Source organism: Myodes glareolus, chromosome 6 (genome assembly GCF_982192425.1).
Source record: "Myodes glareolus chromosome 6, mMyoGla1.1, whole genome shotgun sequence".
NCBI lineage: Eukaryota > Metazoa > Chordata > Mammalia > Rodentia > Cricetidae > Myodes > Myodes glareolus.
In genome coordinates, this window is record NC_142031.1 from 1,349,469 (window position 1) to 1,369,785 (window position 20,317).

Consider the following 20,317-nt stretch of genomic DNA (forward strand, 5'->3'; position numbering starts at 1 on the left):
CAAGGACTGGACAAGAGCCAGGCTCAAGGATCCAACTCTGCCCTTCTCCTAGTGAGGGGGCAGATATGCAGGGTATCAAAAGGAGCCCACGTAGAGGGCTGACTTCTGGTATATTCCTCTGAAGCAGAGCTGAGACAAATCTGGAGTCAGGGTATCTATTTTCTGGGCTCCAAGCCTATTCTGTCGGAGCTATGGAGGCCTGAAGTCCTAAACCTAGGCATAGGTAGGCTTGGCTCCAGGGGAGCATCTACCCTGGCCTCCCTCTGCTCCCCTGCTGCCTGCATCCCTTGGTTTTAAGATTTATCACCCTGACCTCTGCCTCCGTCATCCCATGGTTTATTTCTGTCCCTTCTTTCCTGCACAAATTCCTGCCTCTGGACTTAAGAGTTTCCATTCTTGAGTATGGTTCATCTTAAACATAACTGTATATCTACAAAAATCCAAAGAAGTCACATTCTGAGATTCTGGGTTTGAAGCGTTCTAAGGAGAACTTGTTCAGTTCAGTACAGATGGCAACCCCAGAAGCAGGAGACATGGGATGTAATGTAGGGGGAGGAAGGGAAAGAGGAAAAGCTGGAATGCGCATTATGACCCAGGGCAGTGAGCAGCAACGCCACAGGGCTCCTATCCTTCATCTCGAGCCACCACCAGTGAATGATGCTCCCAGGACCCCGAAGCTTACAAACTGAGTGAGCGTCCCCAGTGTGCCACTACCAGAAAGCAAGATCTGTCCCCCTCAGCTGCTGCTTGAGCCAGGCACAGCCTCAGGATCGTCTGCAACCCACCTCCTAATGATGCTCACCTGTACTTAGGCAGACTAAGCCCGTCTATGACTGACAGCAAGGTGGTAGCTGACATTGTAACAACAGCCACCCTGAAAGACAATGGGGAGCTGATGAGATGAGTCCAGGTACCCTTCAGTTACAGCAGTGCTGTGGAGAGAGGCCAGGCCTGGATGGATCGGTCTCCTGCCCACCTACTCCTGGGGAGCTCTTCTCAAGGCTTAGGTGCCTCTAATGAGGTGACACAAGCCCTTCCAGGAGCTGGCCTTGGTCACCTTGACCGTACGCCAGTTGTTGGGCAACTGTCTACATACATACGGAAGCTTGAGTAGTGAGTCCTCTCACTTCCAGACTTTCTCTTCCCAGCTTCTGTGAGTCTCTCATATTAACCCCCAAACCACAGGGACTCTGGCTTGGCTTCTTCTACTGTAGATTTTTGTTCCACAGAGGGAGAAAACAACAACAGGCTTATGCTAGCTGAAGTATACTGGAAACCAGGATCTGACCTCTCAGGATGACAATGAGACAGACATGGGCAAGGACCCCATCTGTCACTTGGCATTCATCAACCACCGTTACACAGAGACAGCAAAACATTTTGGGTGAACTCAGATCCTGTATCTGGAAGCCCTTTGGATTTTAGGTGACCTCTCCATAGGACACATTCTGGCAAAGAGCGTCACAGAAAGGCTTTGGGGGAATACTCATCACATATATGGGGGAGGTTTCATGGGGTCCTTCTCTAAGACGGCCAAGCCTTCTCTTGAACTAGTTACCCCTTCTGTTGCTGGGATAAAAGATTCTGGCAAAAACCAGCTTAAGTGGGGATCGGGGGATCATTTGGCTCACAGTTGTGGAGTGTTACAGCCCGGCACCATGTCAGGAAAGACATAGCAAAAGGGAGCAAAGGCATGATGTCAGGAGGGGAAGCTGGCTTACCACGCGATATTCACACTCAGGAAGCAGAGAGCAATTGATTCGTGTACCCAGTTCCTTTCTACTTTTTATTCAATTCAGGATGAGGACTACAAGACCAAGGAACGGTCCTCCCCACATTTAAGATGGATCTTCCCGTATCGGTTAATCTAATTGAGATAATCCCCACGAGCATGGTCCTTGGGTCCCCCAGAATTCCTTTCATCACCTCAACTACAGCCACCTTATCCTATATCGCTGATGTAGCCATGACAGTGGCAGAAAGAGGAAAATGACCTCTTTGGCCTCTGGGGGCAAAGACTGACTATCCAGGAGGCTGAGGCAGAGGGATGAAGAGTTCAAAGCCCTAGCCAGGTGGTGGTTGTACACACTGTGATTCCCAGCACTTGGGAGAAAGTGGCAGATGGATCTCTGAGTTTGAGGCCAGCTGGCTTGTGCTCCGTTTCTGCTGCTTTAAACCAGCCAGTCTGCAGTTCTTTATTAAGCAGCTGTAGACGACCCATGCAACAGACATTGGTGTGGGAGAAATGTCTGTATTCCATCAATCATATTTTAAATAAACACTGATTGGCCAGGCAGGAAGTATAGGTGGGTCAACCAGACAGGAAGTAGAGGCGGGATGATGAGAACAGGAGTATTCTGGGAAGAAGAAAGTCCATTACCCCCAGTCCAGCCCAGACCACCGAGAAGCAAGATGTAACCTGCTGGCTGAGAAAGGTAATGAGCCATGTGGCTAACATAGATAAGAATAATGGGGTAATATAAACTACAAGAGCTAATAAGTAGCCTGAGCTAATGGGCCAATCAGTTTTACAACTTGTGGAAATCTCTGTGTGATTTTCTTTGGGACTTGCCAGCTGTGGGGAACTGGGCAGGACATAAACCCCAACGAGCAGACCCTCATGTTACAAGACATCATCAAGCAGGGCATTTGTGGGGACTTCAGACTGGGGAACCTCCCCTCCTCTACCACTGAAGTCAAGTCAGTTGGATTCTTTGGGTAGGATTCTGTCTGGAGACCTATCAACCAAACTCACAGGGCTTCTCTGGGGTCAACAACCCTTACAACTAGCTCTTGGGCCTGATTTTCAGCACTGGTTTCTGGCTGCCAGGGACAAGAGTTTCTTTAAAGATATCCTGAAGAACTTTCTGACCTTCATGCATCTCTGAGGTCATAGCTGGTCAGAGCATCAGCCTCAGGGAAGGAAGGAAGGTTCTGGAGGCTGTCTGGCATAAATCACCTCAGGTTCTACTGGTAGGAATCCTTGTTGACCTTGTACTCATGAACGTATCAACTCCCTGCTGGCTTGGAGCTACTTCAGGGACCATCCATCTTAGCTCAAGAGTCTCCAGAGCCAGATGGTGGTGGTGCAAACCTTTAATCCCAGCACTTGGGAGGCAGAGGCAGGCAGATCTCTGTGAGTTCGAGGACAGCCTAGTCTGGTCTACAAGAGCTAGATCCAGGACAGGCTCTAAAGCTACAGAGAAACTCTGACTTGAAAAACCAAACATACACACAACACACAGTCTCCAGAAACAGTTCGTTGAGACCTTTAGAAGTAGAAGTGAGGGAGTGAGGTGAGACCGAGGGAGCAAATGTCAGCGGGTGTCACAAGTGTGCTAACCAAATGCCATCCTGTCTGCAAAGAAGGTTTCCCCCGTGGTATCAACTCCTTTGCTCTGGAGCAGAGAGACTCACAGGGCAGAAGCGGGGCTTGGGGACTGTCCTCCAACTGCTCTGCACTGTAAGGACGAGGGATGGGGAACCAGAACACCTATAGCTAGGAAGTCTCCATTTCAGTACAACAAGTACAATTGGGGGAAGACGAGCCTGCCTTCTCTTGTGGAATAAATGCCTTCTCGTTAGTTGAGAAGTTCTGATACCCAGTGGCCTGGCGTGCTGATCTCCCTATGACACTCACTATTTCCACAGCACTGAGCAAGTCTCCCAGTCTCAACATCTTTTACCTAATGGTTTGGACTTTAATCCTCCTATGACGCCTGTGTTGAAGGCCATCATCAGTCCATGTCACTACTGGGAGATGGCAAAAGAATTTTAGGAGGGAAGCCGGGCAGTGGTGGTGCACACCTTTAATCCCAGCACTCAGGAGGCAGAGGCAGGCGGGTCTAGTGGAAGGAAATGAGGTTGCTGGTTACTGGGGCTGTGCTCTATCCTGTCTCTCTCAGTGTGCCGGGTGTTATAAAAGAAGAACTTTGCTGTACCATGCTCCCTGATGTGATGTTCTGCCCTGCTATATGGGCCCAAAGCAATGGGATCAAGCAACCGCGACCGAAACCTCTGATACTGTGAGCCACAATAAATCTCCTTTGCTCCCCACCTCCCCTGGGCAGGCATGGTTTGTAATACCTCAGGAGACAGAGGCAGGAGGACTGAGGATTGAAGCTAAGAGCTGGAAGCCATTCTGTGTTTCTGTTGAGATCGGACCACTACTCCACGCTGTATAAAACACTGGTTTGTTTTTTTATGTTTTGCTTTGTTTTCTTCAAGCTGTGGCTTACCCTGAGAGACTTGTTTTACAAGCAGCATTGGATTTCAGTTTGACTGTAGCTTCACTGTATCTCGCTGTGCGTGTACGCACCACCTGTCTATCACCACCCATGAGGCAAAAACTGAAAACTTATGTTGTTTGTTTGTTTGTTTGTTTTTTACTCTTTTGGCTCTTTGGGGGGGCAATCACCCAGCTCCCAAATAATCACACACAGAGTCTTAGTCTTTCTTATAAATGCCTGGCCCTAGTTTGGTTTATTTCCAGCCGGCTTTTCTTAACTTAAATTATCCCATCTACCTTTTGCTGCTGGGCTTTTCCCTTTTCTTACCTCTGTAATCTTACTTTCACTCTTCTCCATGGCAGGGTGGCAGGGTGGGTGGCCCCCAACGTTCTCCTCTCCTTATTCTCTTGCTCCTTCTTCTCCCAGATTTCTGCTCCTATGTATCCTCTAGGCCTGCCAGCCCCACCTATCCTTTCTCCTGCCTCACTGTTGGCCGATCAGCTCTTTATGAGACCATCAGGTGTTTTAGACAGGCAAAGACTCACAGCTTCGCATCGTTACACCAATGCTCCAGAGCATAAACAAATGGAACACACCTTGAAATAACTTTTCACAGCAAACTTATTCCTAAAAGTAAACATGGTATCACCCTGCACATTCACCAAAGCAAACCTGACATTATGAGCGTACAGGCTTATTAAAATCGTAACAGAAAAACCAACCCTGGCAACTTATCAAATGCACCACGCTGAGGGAGGGTGTAACATCCTCACTGGGGTCCTGTAAAGCGGAGGACGTCTCATATTGCAACGGCAGCAGCGACCACCCCCACATACCAGTCACCTGCTCATCTAGTGGACGCTTCAAATGTCCATCAGCAGAGGACTCTCAGCTGTCCCAGGGTCTTCAGTTGGCTCTTGCTGCTGACACAACCTTCTCAGTTTCCCATCTGTTCGGCTACCCAGTCATCTGTCTGAACCCACTTCTGTTCTTTTGTGTGTTTGATTTTTAACCTCTGTGTCTTCCATGGTCCTGCCCCTCACTTTTGCAGGTCTAGCCAACCTTAAGGCTGCAATCAAACCTGCGACCCTGAGGTCTGTCTCTGCGGCAGGGCCTCCAGCAGCTCTCTAAAGAGCTCACTATCTAATTCGCAGAGATGCTACATGTGTCTGAGTCTTAGGCCTTTGCCACCAGTAAGAACTGTTGGGACCCCTTGAGCTCTGTCATAGCCTCTTTAAACCTTTCGTAGCTTGTGTGTCTGTGTGTGTACGCGTGTGCAAAAAGATTTACTATGTGATTTGTATTTTGTACCTGGGAGTTAGTAGTTAAGTTGTTGATGATGATGAGTTAGTAGTTAAGTTGTTGATGATGATGAGTTAGTAGTTAAGTTAGAGAGATGGCTCAGTGGTTAAGAGCACTGGCTGCTCTTCCAGAGGTCCTGAGTTCAATTCCCAGCAACCACGTGGTGGCTCACAGTCATCTGTAATGAGATCTGTCGCCCTCTTCTGGCGTGTGAGCATACATGGAGTCAGAATGCTGTATACATAATAAATAAATAAAATCTTTAAAAAAAAAAAAGGACTCTGTTTGCTAATGGCCAGCTATCAAGGGAAATCAGGACTACTTAGCAAATTATACCCAAAAATCAACTTAACTCATGAATTTATTAGTTATTCAATAAGTTCAGACATTGAGGAAAGATATCAAAGTATCTGTCCATCTATGTTTCTAACACAGTGTGTTAATAACTGTTCCATAGTGAGTTCCAGGCTACCCTGGACTACACAATGAGATTCTGTGTGGAAAAAAAAAAGTTGATTTTTTTCGAACATTTTGTTACAACAGAAGTCAGCATTTCCCATAAAACCATGCAATATTGCTTCTTCCTCATCGCATCTAGGACATTGTCTATCTCTCGCTGCCGCTCAGTGGATACCACTTATATTTATTAATTGGCTCAAGTCTCATTTTTAGGTGCCAATAGCCTCTGGGAAGAAATGCAGAAAGATGGTCTTCTGGCATGGAGCGGACAGGGCCCTGTGCCTGGCAGGCTTACCTACTCTGGACGAGATAGAATAGCCCCCACACCACATGTGAGGAACTCAAGGCCCAGGAAGGTTGGGGTAACTCCTGGCCATGTGGCAGGAAGGACTCTGGTCCATCTGGCTCCTCACTCCTGCCCCTCTGTCCCTGTTAGATGAATGTCATGTCTGCATGTGCCCCTCATTTACAGGAGGCCATTAACCCTTCATTCTGGGACTTCCTCCGTATCATTACTCTCAACAGCCCAAAGATACAAGTTCCGTGTAGCCTCCTTGGCTGGGGGTGGGGTATGGGGACCCTGAATTTATATGCCTAGGATGGTGCCACAGCTGCCACGTCTAAGGGTACAAAGGAATCTGTGTTCCTGGTGCTCATAAGGCCACCCTGTCAGGAGAAAGGTAAGGGAGGTCGGCAGGCCCCGCCCTTGGGAGGCTGCTGACCTTTGGTGGTGTGAGATTTTTGAGCTTCTCTCTGCAAAGTGCAAGACACCTGGACACACCAAGCTGCAAGGCCTCGGTCTGGAGCCTCCCTGCAGAGCGGCAACTTCTCCTCCATCTGCCAGGTTGCTGGAGCCAGTGCCACCCAGCAGGGGCATGCCTCCTTATGTCCTGGCAGGGTAGTTCCTGCCTGGGCCAGGGCCGCATGTGGCGGTGGGTTGATGTGTCCAAATGTGCAACCTTCCATCTCAAAGGTCAGAGGCCACTGGCCAAGTGAAGTCCATGGCAGCTTTGGACTCCCCTTCCTGGCTTGCCACAACCACCTCCCCCCCCCCCACCATTACAGAAATTTGCTGGCAACACAGGGTACCAGAGCTGTCTGTACTTTCAGGTCTTTCCTTGAGTCCAGCCCTCAGGGTGGCGCTATCAAAAAGATGATTTGGGTGCCGCTTAGGTTCTGCTGCCTCTGTCAACTTGCTTTATGAAACTAGTCCCTGGTAGGGAGCAGGGGAGTGGGGCTTCTCCCCTCCCACAGCCCTGCCAGACCAGAGGACCTGCTGGACAATGTTTGGCTGTCTTTCAATCTACAGCTTGCCAGCCTGACCCAGGAACGGTTCATACACATTCTGGGTCCGAGCTCAGCTTACTGATGGCCACCCCACTGGCCCCAGCAGCTTAACACCCAAGCCCCTGGAGCTCAGGTTGCATAAAGCCATTAAGGGGCTCAGGCCGGGGGCTGCGAAACCTTTTAGCATCTCCTGTGATTGTTGGAGTTAATTTGACTCTCTTTTCATGAGGCTAAAATAGTGCTTGTGGTTCTGGCGCTGTTGCCGTCATTGCCATGGTGACATGGTTCTGGCAGAGCCCCCTCATCCTCCACTGGGTCTTAAATAACCCCAGTCCTCAGGAAGGTGCAGTGGGACCCAGTCTGTTTTCAGAGGCCTCCAGACTGGTGCAACACAGTATTCCTTTCTGTTCATACGACCTGACGATGCCCCTAACCTCAGGCTTGGGTCCTGGTCCCAAGCAGGCCTCAAGGCAGGAGCACCTGTGCCCAGGTAGAGAAAAACAAGAGAGTACACGTGTGTTGCCCTGTTGTGTCCTGGAATACCTGCCGGGGCCTCAGCCTCAGCTCTGCCGTCTGTAGCCATGTGACCCTGGAGCAGGTCCAGCGCCCCTCAGACCTTATCTGTACCCTGGGAACTCACGGCAGGAAACAAGTACAAAGCCTCCCAGGCCTACAGAATAAAGTCATGACTCCACATCCCAGGGAGATGCTGAGGCCCTGGTACGAAGGGAGTCATAATTGTGCCCGGTGCAGGATATGGCCCTAGGCAGCAGCCTGGGCCTCTCTTCCGAGTTTGGCTGGCAAGGATATGGGAAGGCTCTGGTTTGCTGTTAGTCACTGCACAGTCCTCTGTCCCTCACCTGGCTTCCCTCTCACTGGCTTCTGACCCAGAAACCCACAACTTTTCTTAGCTCTTCTGCCTCTGTTGACCTAGCATCACTCACACTTAAAATATCCAGATACGGAGCATGCGCATGCACGCGCATGCGCAACACACACACACACACACACACACACACACACACTCACACACACACACACGCACACGTGCGCGCACACACACGAGGAGGAACTGTACATACACACGCAAGAACACGTGCACACTCAGTGCCATTGGGCCTAGTGCCCACAGATTTTTATTTTTCTGGAAAAAGGTTTTACTTAAAGAATTACACAGAAACAGGCCTGATGTTGTGATGGCTCGGAGGGTAAAGGCACTTGCCACCAAACCTGACCACCTGATCTCCATCCCCAGGTCCCACGTGGCAGAGGGAGAGAATGGGTTCCCACGAGTTGTCTTTTGCCCCCCATGTGTGCTGTGTTACAGGTGCACACCAGCCCACTCTACACACACAATAAACAAATGAAAAAAAATGTAAAGGATTATATAATTTAAAGTGGAGAGTTGTCAGATGCACAGGGTTCCTGCTCGTCCTTTGACCACAATGCCCTACATTAATATCTCACATAGCCATGTCATGTTTATCAGTACAAAACACTTAACATTCCGCACTATTAAGGACACACTTTATTTGGGTTTCTCAATTTTTGAACATTTTTGTTTGTTTGTCTGTTTCAAATTCTATATTGCACTGACTTGTTCTTTCTTTCTTTCTTCCTTTCTTTCATAGGTTGTGTAAGAGCCCTGTCTGTTCTGGAACTCACTTTGTAGACCAGGCTGGCCTTGAAGTCCTGGAGATCCACCTGTCTCTGCCCCCTGAGTGCTGGGATTAAGACAGTCACCACTACACCTGGCTCTGGCCTCCTTTTTTCAGCAAGTGTGTTGCCAACCCTTTCTAGGTGAGATACACTTAGCAGTTGGCCTCTTGGAGTACCACAGTGCATCCTGAAGCTGGAACTACAGGTGTGCCCAGCCATGCCCGCTTTACACAGTGCTCGGGATAGAAGCCTAGGCTGTCTACATTTTAGGCATTCTACCGACAGAGCTACATCCCCAGAAGAACAGTATTACATTTACAGTTTGGGTATTAAGTATAAGGCTATAGGGTAATTCTTTGCAACAATTTCTGGGAGGGTTTTAATAGAATAAATTTCTGGTGGCGTAGTTAATAAAAACCAAAATACTATTTAAATCAAAAGAGCAGCAATTATTTTGCTTCTTGTGGCATTATTGATAATAATACAGTTGAGCTTAGGGCGTCATCATGGGAGCCAAACACTCTGCCGCAGGGCTATGTCTCCAGCCCCAAATGTCCAGTTTTACCTCTGAGTCATGGTCAGGGTCGTGTTAAGTTGTCCAGTTTGTCTTCAAACTCACTCTGCTGCCCAGGCTGCCTGGAACATTCAGTGTTCCTGTCTCAGCCTCCTAAACAGGTGGGGATTGCAGGCTTGCACCAAGAGGTCTGTCTTAGCAGACCATAGATTTAAAAACCACAACAAAACAATAAACTCAGCACACCGATTAGCACACCATCGGAAGGGCGGATGGCTGCAGAGACAGGACCGAAGAACAGGAATCATCCTACGGGTCTGGAACGTGAAGAAGTAGGATTGTGTGGGAACGGATACCCAGCGCCCACCCGGCAGTGTTGGGAGGTCAATCAGCCAGAGATGTGGTCACTGAGGAAGTGGAATCCTGATTTTCTAGGCCAGCACCAGGATGGAGTAAGGAACAAAGAGCCAAGCCCTTCCTCAGTTGCATCCCTCCTCTGCCCTCTTCTGGAAACTCTTGGTACTACACTTGCCAGTGGTGGACAGGAAGGACCTGGTATACAGAAATTTTGCCTCTAATCGCTAGCACTGTAGACAAAACTCCAAGTCGAGGCAAAGCTGCGTTTGGACACGTAGAACTTCTGATGCGGTCCCCAACCATTTCATCCACTCCCTGTCCTCCTCTTCCCCATTGCTTCCACAGACTTGGTTATCCCAGTATTTCCCGATTCCCAGGGTCACAGGCTTTCGCGGGTCTACGATGTCCTTCCCCTGTAAAACACAGTTAGGTTTCCATGCCAGCCTCTTCCAGGGCCTGGCCTCCCACCCAATAGAGCTGCGATCAATTTAGTTACATATTTAGTGTTTTTTTGGGGGGGGAGGGTCTTGCTTTTGTCATTCTGTTTTGAGACAGGGATTCTCTATGTAGCCCTGGCTGTCCCGGAATTCATTCTGTAGACCAGGCTGACCTTGAATTCACAGAGCACTGCCTGCCTCTGTCTCCCTAGTGCTGAGCTCAAAGGCGCACACCACCACACCCGGCCCTGTCCCCTATCCATCTATTTGTTTGCATATGTGTGAGTATATTTGTGTGTGTTGGTTTTCTGTCAACTTGACAATGCTTGAGTCATTTTGGGAAAATGTCCCCATTAAACTGGATTGTAGGGAAGCCAGTGGGCTTTTTTTTTTTTTTCTTTTGAGTCAGAGTTTTTCTGTGTAGTCCTGGCTGTCCTGGAACTCCCTCTGTAGACCAGACTGGTCTGTAACTCAGACATCTGCCTGCCTCTGGATTAAAGATGAGCACCATGACAGCAACCCCCACTGCCCTCAGGGTGTGGGGCATTTTCTTGACTAAAGATTGGTGCAGAAGACGCCAGCCCACTGTGGGAGGTGCCATCCTGGGCAGGTGACCTTGGGGTGTGTCAGAAAGCAAACAGAGCAAGTCAGAAGGGCAGGTTCCCTCCACCGCTTCCTTTAGGTTCCTACCTGGATCAACTTCCTCCCTGGACTCTGACTTTGGATGAAATCTAAACCAAATAAACTTTCCTCCCCAAGTTGCTTTCGGTCATGGTGTATCACAACAATGGAAAGGAACCCCTGACCACGTGCTGGACTGAAAACCAGCAAGCTTCGGTGCTCCTCCTGCCTCTGCCTTTCTCACAGAGGTTCTGGACAGCCAGTTTGTAATGTGGGTACGCTCCTCATGATTGTGTGGCAGGTGATCTTAGCCACTGAGCCACAGCTCCAGTCCTACAGAACTGGCGGGGCCTGTCTCTACTGGCACGCGGGTTGCGTGAGCGGACAATGCTGACTTATGGCTGTACAACTTTTGGCGCTTACTGGGACCTCTAGCAATACCAATGAATGAGTGAATGCAGTGGGTGTTGTCACTTCTGTCAGTGTCTCTACATCCCTGACAAAGAACGGAAACATCTGCTGAGCCGCCTCCCGCAGCTGAGGGCCCAGAGCCTGTCATCAGCTGCTCTGGGCTCTTCCTGTAGCAGGTGGGTCCCTGCCAGACACACACACACACACACACACACACACACACACACACACCCCACTCAGGTCAGCCTCACATCTGGAAGGGTGAGCAATGCTTCCCCTCCCCTGCGGGCTCCAGGAGACTCAGACACCAGGGACCCAGATGGGAGCCCAGGCCTGGTAGAACCACGCCTTCCAGGGAGGAACCCTCACTTAACTCTCTGGAGGCCAATGGTCACGCCTCCTTTCCCTTCTCCACACCCGGTGGAAGTGTCTACTCGATTGCTCTGTGCTGGTTGGTTTTATGTCAACTTGACACAAGCTGTAGTCATCTGAGGGGAGGGCACCTCAACTGAGAAACTGCCTCCACAAGATTGGGCTGTGTGCAGGCCTGAAGGACATTTTCTTAATTAGTGAGGTGGGAGCCCGCCCGCCCCGCCCGCCCCGCCCCGCCCCGCCCGCCCCGCCCATTGTGGGCGGTGCCACTCCTGGGCTGGTCGTTCTGGGTACTGTAAGCAGTCTGAGCAAGCCAGTAAGCAGTACTCCGTGGCCTCTGTAGCAGCTCCTTCCTCCAGGTTCCTTCTCTGTTTGAGTTCCTGACCTGACTACTTTCAATGATTGACTGTTATAGGGACATGTAAGCAAAATAAACCCTTTCCTCCCCAAGTTTTTTGGTCATGGAGCAATAGACATCTTCCATAAGCCAGTCTCAAGAGACGGGAGTGTCCCCACCTATCCCACCTACCAAGGCCTTGGGGAAGGGGCTTCAAGTGCTAACCCACCTTCTCCGACACCGAATCTGTAGAAGTCGATTTATATTTTTACAACCAGCTGACCCTCTTCATTTGTAAATCAGTCTGTGTTTGTGACTATGGCAGTATACGGTGTCTGTAGAATTTGGGGAACCACAAAAACTGCAGGAAGTGGGTCGGAAAGGGCCTGCCCTCACCTGCCCAGGCAGTCTCTTCTGTCCTGTCTGCTCCTGGGGTCACCTCCACACCCTACCCACCCTGGAGGGAGTTCTTAAAGCCTGACATTTTACTACACGGTGCCTGGTATGGTCTGGTGTCCGTGGAAGCTGGTGGTAACCCTGTCCTCCCTTGGCAGACAGAGCCTGCAGCCCCAGGAATCCCACTCATTACACTGGGTGCCAGGTACCTGGAGAGACCATGGGAACACCCAGCAAGAGGGGGAGGGTGACAGATGAACTTGGGGGGCAAACCCTGTCATCTACTGCCAGACAACACACTAACTTCATTCACAGGGGAGACCTGCAGGTCCCTTCGCCTTGGAGCCTCACAGATTGGGATTCTGACTGTGGGAATTACTGCTGGGACCTGCTCTCATAGGCCTGGGGGTGCTTTGCTTTGCAAATACCAGCATCAGGAGAGGCAGGCCAGAGGGAGGGATGGGTAAGTACTAGGGAAGCTTTTAGGACCCTGGGGTAACCTTAGGGCTCGCAGCCCTCTGTTCTGATGAGAACCTTTAGCGCACTGCAAGACACTCTCCTGGCACCCCTGTGGCCGTGCATGCTCCAAGACTGGGACCCTGGAAAACAGAGCCCCTCCAAAAGCTAGCAAGCCCAGCTTTGCCTCACCAGAACTAGAGGCTATCAGTAACCCCAGTCTCCTCTCCCAGAACTGAGGCTCCCAAAGAGACATCCCTGGAGAGGGCCGCTCGGGCTGGAAAAACTCCCAGTGGCTCCTGCTATTGTGTCTGGTGGAACTCAGCTGGGGACACGCCCAGTCGCCCATCCTGCCTGCTGGGACAGGACTATGCTGTTTCTTCCAGTGGTCAGCAGGCCAGGGAGGAAATTCGAGAGGTGCCAGCATCCCTCCCCATCAGACTGCCTAGCTCACCAAAGGCATACCTTATTCTTCCCAGTACATCAGGAAGTACCCAAAACACTACAGTGGGTTCCAGGGCTGACTGTGGGACTCTGCACCGGGAGCTGTACTGGTGGCCAGCAGACCTTTCCTAGAATCATGACATGTGGTCCCGAGGGAGTCAGGACTACTACCTGGGCTCAAGATTGTTGTGCATGGCCAGGCACCACAGGTCACCTCCTGTCCAGTTCCCTTGCAGAGACGGGCACAGGTTGCTCACATGGGCATCGGGTGTGCTGGTAGAGACCCGAAGACATGTGGCACCAGCCTGGGCAGATGTCGGAGAAGGTGATCCTTAGAGCACACGCAAAGGCCGTGGGGTGGAAGAGTCAGGATGAATATGGGGGGGACAATGACAGCAGACAGGAGTGGGTCCCAGGTCCTGTGAGCCTAGTGGCCCGTTTTTCACGGTTTTCATTCAAGAGCAAGAGGAACAACTGAAGGCTTTTAATTTAAAAAAATTATATGCATGGCTGTTTTGCCTGCATGTATGTATGTATGCCAAGTGTGCTGATGATCACAGAGACCAGAAGAGGACCTTGGATCCCCTGGAACTGGAGTTTTAGAAGGACATAGGTGCTAGCAATCAAACCTGTGTCTTCTGGAAGGGCGACCAGCGCTCTTCACCATTTGGCCATGTCTCTAGTCTCTGCCAGAGGCTTTTAATTCTGCACTACAACCCCATCATGGATTGACTTGTTTGTTTGTTTTAAGAACCCAGACACTGAATAACAGTCCCGGCACAGCGAGGGAAGCTAGGCCAAACGGACATGGTGAACAGAGAGGAGGTCTAGAGTTAGGTTGTGAGAACATGTTGGAGGTGAACCTGAGAGAATTAGCAGGGGGTATGGGAGGTCTTGGGGTGGAGGTGGGGGGCTTTGGCACAGAAGCCTTTGGAGGAAAGGGTTGGCAGTGGTTGCCCTGGGAACAGGTATGCTGAGTGAACTTTCGGGAGCATGCAGATAGGAGGAGGGCTGGGAAGATGTGGAGGAAGGTGAGGCTCGGTCAGGGCTTGGAGAGCATCTGCTTGAAAAGCCACCAATATCTGAGTTCTGAGAGCCTGGGCACCCAGATTGACAGTCATGTGACAGGGCATAGCAGTCCTTAATGAGTTGGGAGGGTCTAGACCAGCTGGGGCCACAGAGGAAGTCCTTGTCTCAAATGACCAAAAATAAAGAATAAAATAGAAAGGCTGTGTGAGCAGAGGAAGGTGGGCAGAGCTTTGGAGAACAGCACCCAGTGGCTGTCTGTGGCCGTCAAAGGTGCATGCCTTTAATTCCAGCACTTGGGAGGCAGGGGCAGGCAGATAGAACTCCAGGCCAGCCTGATCTACTGAGCGAGCTCCAGGACAGCCAGGGCTGAAAAAGCCTGTCTCAAAAAACAAACAAATAAAAAAAGTAAGAAAAAGCCTGAGCAGCAAAGCCCAATCCAGGCCTGTCATTTTAGCTACTTGGAAGACTGAGGCACAGACGGTCCAGCTCCGACCCAGGCGGTCTAGTGAGAGGCTGTCTCAAAAATAAAATAAGGGTTGGGGAGCTTCAGTGACGGCTCAGTGATTACGAGCATGGGCTGTTCTTGCAGAGGACCTGAGTTTGATTCCCACGCCCACACAGCACCTCACAATTGTCTGTAACTCCATTTCCAGGGTGGGCCCAATTCCCTTTTCTACATCTGTGCAAACACTCATGCTGGCAAAACAATCTGCATATACAAAATAAAGATACATCTTTTTAAAAAAAAAAACCAAAAAGTTGAAAGGCAATCAAGGGAAGTAGCTGGTGGCAGAGTACTTGCCTAGCAAGTACAAGGTCCTGGGTTCAATTCCCAGCGCTAAAACAAACCGGCATGTGAGAGCTCAGAGTAGTCACAGGCATTGGTAATCTCAGCACTCGAGAACCTGGGCTGCAGAGAGGCTGTCTCATAACTGGTTTTTAAATTGAGAACTGACAATTACATGTATAGCCTTGGAGTCGGTAGTGAAAGTGGGGCGAAGCAAGGGTTCTAAAGAAAGCAGAGATAGGGTGAGGATAAGGAGGGTACACAGCTCTGGCAGGCGTCTATTCAGAGATTACAGAGAAACCATTTAGAGGCTAAAAAGGTTTTCTTTTGTTGTTGTTGTTTAATTATCTGAGACACACCAGACTGGCCAACGGCTCCAGGTCCTCCTGTCTCAGCTTCCCTACTGCTGGGATCAGAGGTGTTCCCCCCCCCCTTTTTTTTAAAGAAGGAAGCGTTTTTGTAAAAAAAGCACTTGAAGATGGGAGGTAGTGGAGCACTCCTTTAATCCCAGAACTCGGAAGATAGAGGCAGGCAGATCTCTGAGTTGGAGGCCAACCTGGTCTACAGAGTGAGTTCCTGGACAGTCAGAGAAACCCCGTCTTGGCGGGTGGGGGTGAGCACTTGAAGCAGCCGATCAGCAAGCTGCCAACGGGTGTCTTCTAGGGAGAACACAGGATCCAAAATCAGGGCGGCTGCAGGCTTTTTTTTTTTTTTTTTTTTTTTTCCCGGCCCTTCAGGGTCACCCCAGTACCTGGCACCAAGGAGAACCAGGCTCACGTGTGGAATGTACAGAGCGAAGGAGTACGAATGCTTTACGATTGTCCAGATCTGTCTGCCGAGAAGCGAGCTAGAGCAGAGGCAGCGAGTGCAGACAGCTTTCCCCTGGCCGGGACGCGGGATGCCGCTGCAGTCGCGGGCTAGAACCGGAGAGTCAGACCAGCTCGCACCTCGACCAAGGCGCTCAGCTGCTCGCAGTCTCGGGGACCCCGCGGAGTTCACATGCCGAGGGCCTGAGAACGCCGGACAAGTTGCACCTCTAACAAGTTTGCCCCGCTCTTCGGCACCACAGCCCCGGGAGACTCAGAAGCACGGCGCCCGGGGGCCCGACAGTCTCTGGGCTACACGGGTCGCCGCCCGTTGCCGGGCAAAGCCACACCGCGCGCGCTCCCATTGGCCGCAGGTGGCCGCGCTCCGCCCGACAGGTAGTCCGTCCTGTGCGCTCATCATTGGGCCGTGGCCGTGCGGCCCCCCGAGGATTGGCTCAGGTGGTGGCCCCGAGGAGCTCTCATTGGCCACAGGTGCCGCCTGCCCCCGTGGATTGGCCGTCGGGACAGCCAGGTTCCGCCCCTGCCCAGCGCGCCCCCCGCCCCGCGCGCCGCCCAAGTTCCGCGGAGTTGGCGCGGCCGGCGCCGTCGGTCCCGCGCTGCGCGCTCCCTTCCGCGTTCCGCCGTCCGCCCCGCCTGGCAACCCGGCCCTGCATTGGGGGGCCGCTAGCCATGGCCCGAGCGCCCTGGACGCGGCGCTGACGGCGGCCGGCGGAGCGCGCCATGCCCAGCAGGATGGACCCCAAGATGGACGGGAGCGGCGGCCGCGTCCGTCTGAAGGCGCACTACGGCGGGTGAGCGCGCGCGGCGCCCGACGGTGGGCAAGGCGGGGCGCGCGGTGGTGCAGCTTCGGGGCTGTCGGGGGCGCCGCGTGCGCGGGAGTCAGGGCGAGGAGGCGGGGAGGCGGCGGCGGGAGCTGCAGTGGCGCCCTTGGAGGTGGCCGGAGGGAAGCCTCGAGGGCGGGGCGCGCTCCGGGTCTCTGGGTCTCTCCGGGGAGCGCGCAGCGGGCCGCTCTTGTTGCGCTCCTCGCCCTGGTCGCCAGCTGTTGGTTAGGGGCGTTAAGGAACAGACTTGTACGTCTAAAAGTTTTCACCAGATTGTGGAAACTTCTGGTACGTTAAACAAACAAACAAACAAACAACAACAACAAACCAAGGCAGTTTAAATGGGTCTCGGTTTAGGTGTAAGGGAAACCTTTGAGCCAGGTGAAGGCACCCGCAAGAATATGCCTTCGGTTGTAGGAACATAAGGGCACTTTTCGCGGCTTTTGTTTGCGGGACAGGAGAACTTTTTGAAGATATGCGGAAAGAATACAATCCTGCCCCCCTTTAAAGACAGGAACGATGAATCCTTCTGTCTCTTCCCTGGAGATGGTTTTGAGGGGCTGGCCTTCCCTGAGCCCTGGATTCCACCTTGCGTTCAGGGGAAATGGGGGCATCGGGCACTTGACCGTGGTCAATAGAGCTGCCCGGGATCATTGAGTGATGGGAGCGGAGTGATGGCGTCGGTGTTCTGGTGGCTGGTCCGCCCAGGCTCGTCTGGAAATCCCATGGTCTTGTCGCCTCGATTGTGTAGACAGAAGGCGGCGGAGGCCCTAACGCTTCGGGTGCTTCCAACGGTGCCCTGCCTCCTGGAACTGACCTGGGTACTCCCAGGTCAAGGGTCAAGGGTCATTGCTCTTGGAAAGGAGGAAGGGAGTGGAGTGGAATGCTGGCTCTGTGGCTGAACTGGGCTCTCGGCATTCCTGGGAGTTTTACTGAGTGGCCGATCTCAGCCACAGAGACAAGAAGGGAGAGGTTTGCTTTCCAGCCCCAGGAACTGCCAGGCCCCACAGGTTGTTGTGGAAATATGGCCAACTTCTGGTGATCCTGGACTTGCCAGGAAGAAGAAGGATTTCTGGGGACCTGCCTCAGGCCTGGAGTACCCCTTGTCGTCAGGCTTGTGGATTCTGTAGTGACTGTTAATGCTGAGAGACTGTGTCCCCTGCCTGGAACCCCCGAGCTGAGCATGCTCAGGATTGGCCCTTACTAAAGCCAAGGGCTTGGGTGAGGGATCCACCCTTCCCTTAGGGCAGCTTCAGCCAGCACCTTGGGGGGTCACGGCTCACCTTGGACAGTGCCCCCTGTCCTGGACTTGTCTGTCTTGCCCACTCCTCCCTCCCTTTTGCCCCTGGGGAGCACTTTGGTTACTGGCGGTGTAATTCAACCTGTTGACTCCGGTTTCCTCAGCTGACAAAAGTGAAGCCCCGCTTCCTCTTCCTTTCCCTACCTCCCTTCTCTCCCTTTCTCCACCCCTTCCTGCCCTCTTCCCTTTCTGTCCACTCCTCCATTCCCTGCTCGCTCTGTTCCCCCCTCTCCTTTCATCTCCCCTTAGACGGGGCTCCTTCCCAGCCCCCCGATTTACCCTGAAATCTGCCATCTGGGTCCCTCTCTAGAGCTTGGGCCCCCCGGACAGTGATGTAAGAAACGCAGATACTGTCTCAGCTGTGAAGGTTGTGGGTTGAGGGGGCCTTCTGTCTGGGAAGGCAGTGTTCTGGGGCTGCGAGGTAAGACACCGCCCTGAGGGAGATTTTGGAGCCACTGCTGAGAGTCAAAGGTACAGTCCTGTCCTTAGAACAGTGTAACGTGGCCGCCATCTGTCTTCCTGTTGTCCTTCGTTCCTTTGACGCTTGACATCAGAGTGCTACCACCCGTGGTCACCTGTATTCCAGGGGTGTCAGGCCACACCGTGTTCTCAGGGGATTACAGGTGAGCCTGACATTCAGAGCCGAGGTGCCTGCTTTTCTGAAGCTTCAGACATCACAGACAGTGGTGATGTCTTCCCTTCTGAGGCTCTCGCCTCAGAACTTTCGTGTTGGAGGACCTGCTGTGGCCCTTGAAGATGCAGGAGGCAGAGTCAGGGATGAGTGGTCCTTCCAGGCTGGGCCTAACTTCTGGGAGACATTCTGACTTAGAGCTCACCCTTCTGACTCAGACGAGATGTGTCCAGGGTGATGGAGTTCAGCCTCGTCTGGCACCTCCGAAGCATTGGGGGTCTCACAGGAGCAGTCCACGCCTGTCCTCTGGGCACTAAAGGGTGTGGGTGGAGGATGGCATCCAGTTGGGTTCAGGAAGAGATCCAAGGATTGCAGACCTGATTTCCAGAGTCCCCATTCCCAAGGCTGGCCGGTGCTGAGTGTGTTGGGCAGTGTGGGCGCTTTGTCAGGGTGACTCCAGGTGACAGGCGCCTGGGGATGGGGGCTTGGATGTTGGAGGCTCTTGTGCCTCAGTTTCTACAGGCTGTGGTGGTTAGGAGCAGGATCAGTTCTTCTGTGGGGCCTCTGGCTGGTCTTGGTAGAAAAGGGGGTATCTGGGGACATCTCTCCCTGGCCCTACGGAGTGGGTGAGATCCATGGGCCAGGCAGGTCCCTGAAGGCCCTGGATGGCATGTGGGGGGCTGGATCCTGTTGTCAGTGGACAAAGACTTTGTTTATAGACAGTTGTGTGACCCAGTTTAGATAGCCCAATGGGGAAGCCAGGGATCAACAGCAACCCTGGCTGGCATTTCTGTTTCAGAGCCGTTCTTTCTCCGCAGTTGTGAGGCATGAGTTGCTTTTCTCTGCGACTCCAGTGAGGGTGTGGTTCCTGCTTAGTTCCCATGGAAACTTGTTGCTGCTGCCCTTCCTTATAAGGAATATAGGGGAGCCCCCCCCCTTCTCATTTTCCTCCTCCAGAACATGTCTCTGAGCCATCTCCTACTACAGAGATCTAAATCCCATTTGGGAATGAGAAGTTTATCTTTTAAGGCAAGGGCATTCTGAGATTTGATGTTGCCAAAAAGCATTCCTTTTAGAATTTTCACAGCTACGCTGGGACAGAGGTGGGTCTGGTCCTGCCAAGATGTCCAAGAGCTGCTTTAATTAACTAATTAATTATCCTCCTCTTCTTTTTTTTTTTTTTCTGGATAACACACCCTGGTTTTCAAGGTTTTGGGGAAAGGCTTGACTATGGTGTTTTACCTGAATGAAGCAAATGGACCTAGGTCTGCATCCTGGGGTTTTGTTTGGTGCCCCATAGTTACAGTTGCTTAGCCCCCGGCCTCCACTAGGGGCGCCATTGGTCACTTAAACTTTGTCCTTCATAGAGTCATGGTGGCTGTTTTTGTTTGTTTTTTAAGTTTTTATTTTATTTGCATTGTGTTTTGCCTGTTTGTATGTCTGTGTAAAGGTGTCTGATCTTAGAGTTACAGATACCTGTGAGCTGCCATGTGGGTGCTGGGAATTGAACCCAAGTTGTCCAGAAGAGTAGTCAGCTGAGCCATCTGTCCAGCCCACATCGTCATTGGTTCTGTTTTGTGTTGAGGGCAGGGCTATCATATTGTCTTTGGGGAAGATGTTTATTTTTCTAGTCAGTAACTT

The 20,317-nt window shown here is 51.8% G+C and overlaps 1 protein-coding gene and 1 long non-coding RNA gene across 2 annotated transcripts in view; one reads left to right on the forward strand and one right to left on the reverse strand.

Annotated features, from left to right (window-relative positions):
• Positions 1–15,583: 15,583 nt before the first annotated feature.
• On the reverse strand, positions 15,584–16,419 carry LOC146894061 (uncharacterized). Its single transcript, XR_015001977.1, has 2 exons — positions 15,849–16,419; positions 15,584–15,756 (listed from the first exon to the last, which is right to left on the reverse strand). It is a non-coding gene; the product is annotated as an uncharacterized LOC146894061 (long non-coding RNA).
• Positions 16,420–16,522: 103 nt separating this feature from the next.
• Positions 16,523–20,317, forward strand: part of Prkcz (protein kinase C zeta) — a 110,863-nt gene continuing 107,068 nt past the window's right edge. Inside the window, exon 1 of the mRNA XM_085690180.2 lies at positions 16,523–16,715. Within this exon, the coding sequence (XP_085546306.1) occupies positions 16,645–16,715 (71 nt within the window). The 5' untranslated portion in view covers positions 16,523–16,644. The remainder of the gene's footprint in view (positions 16,716–20,317) is intronic.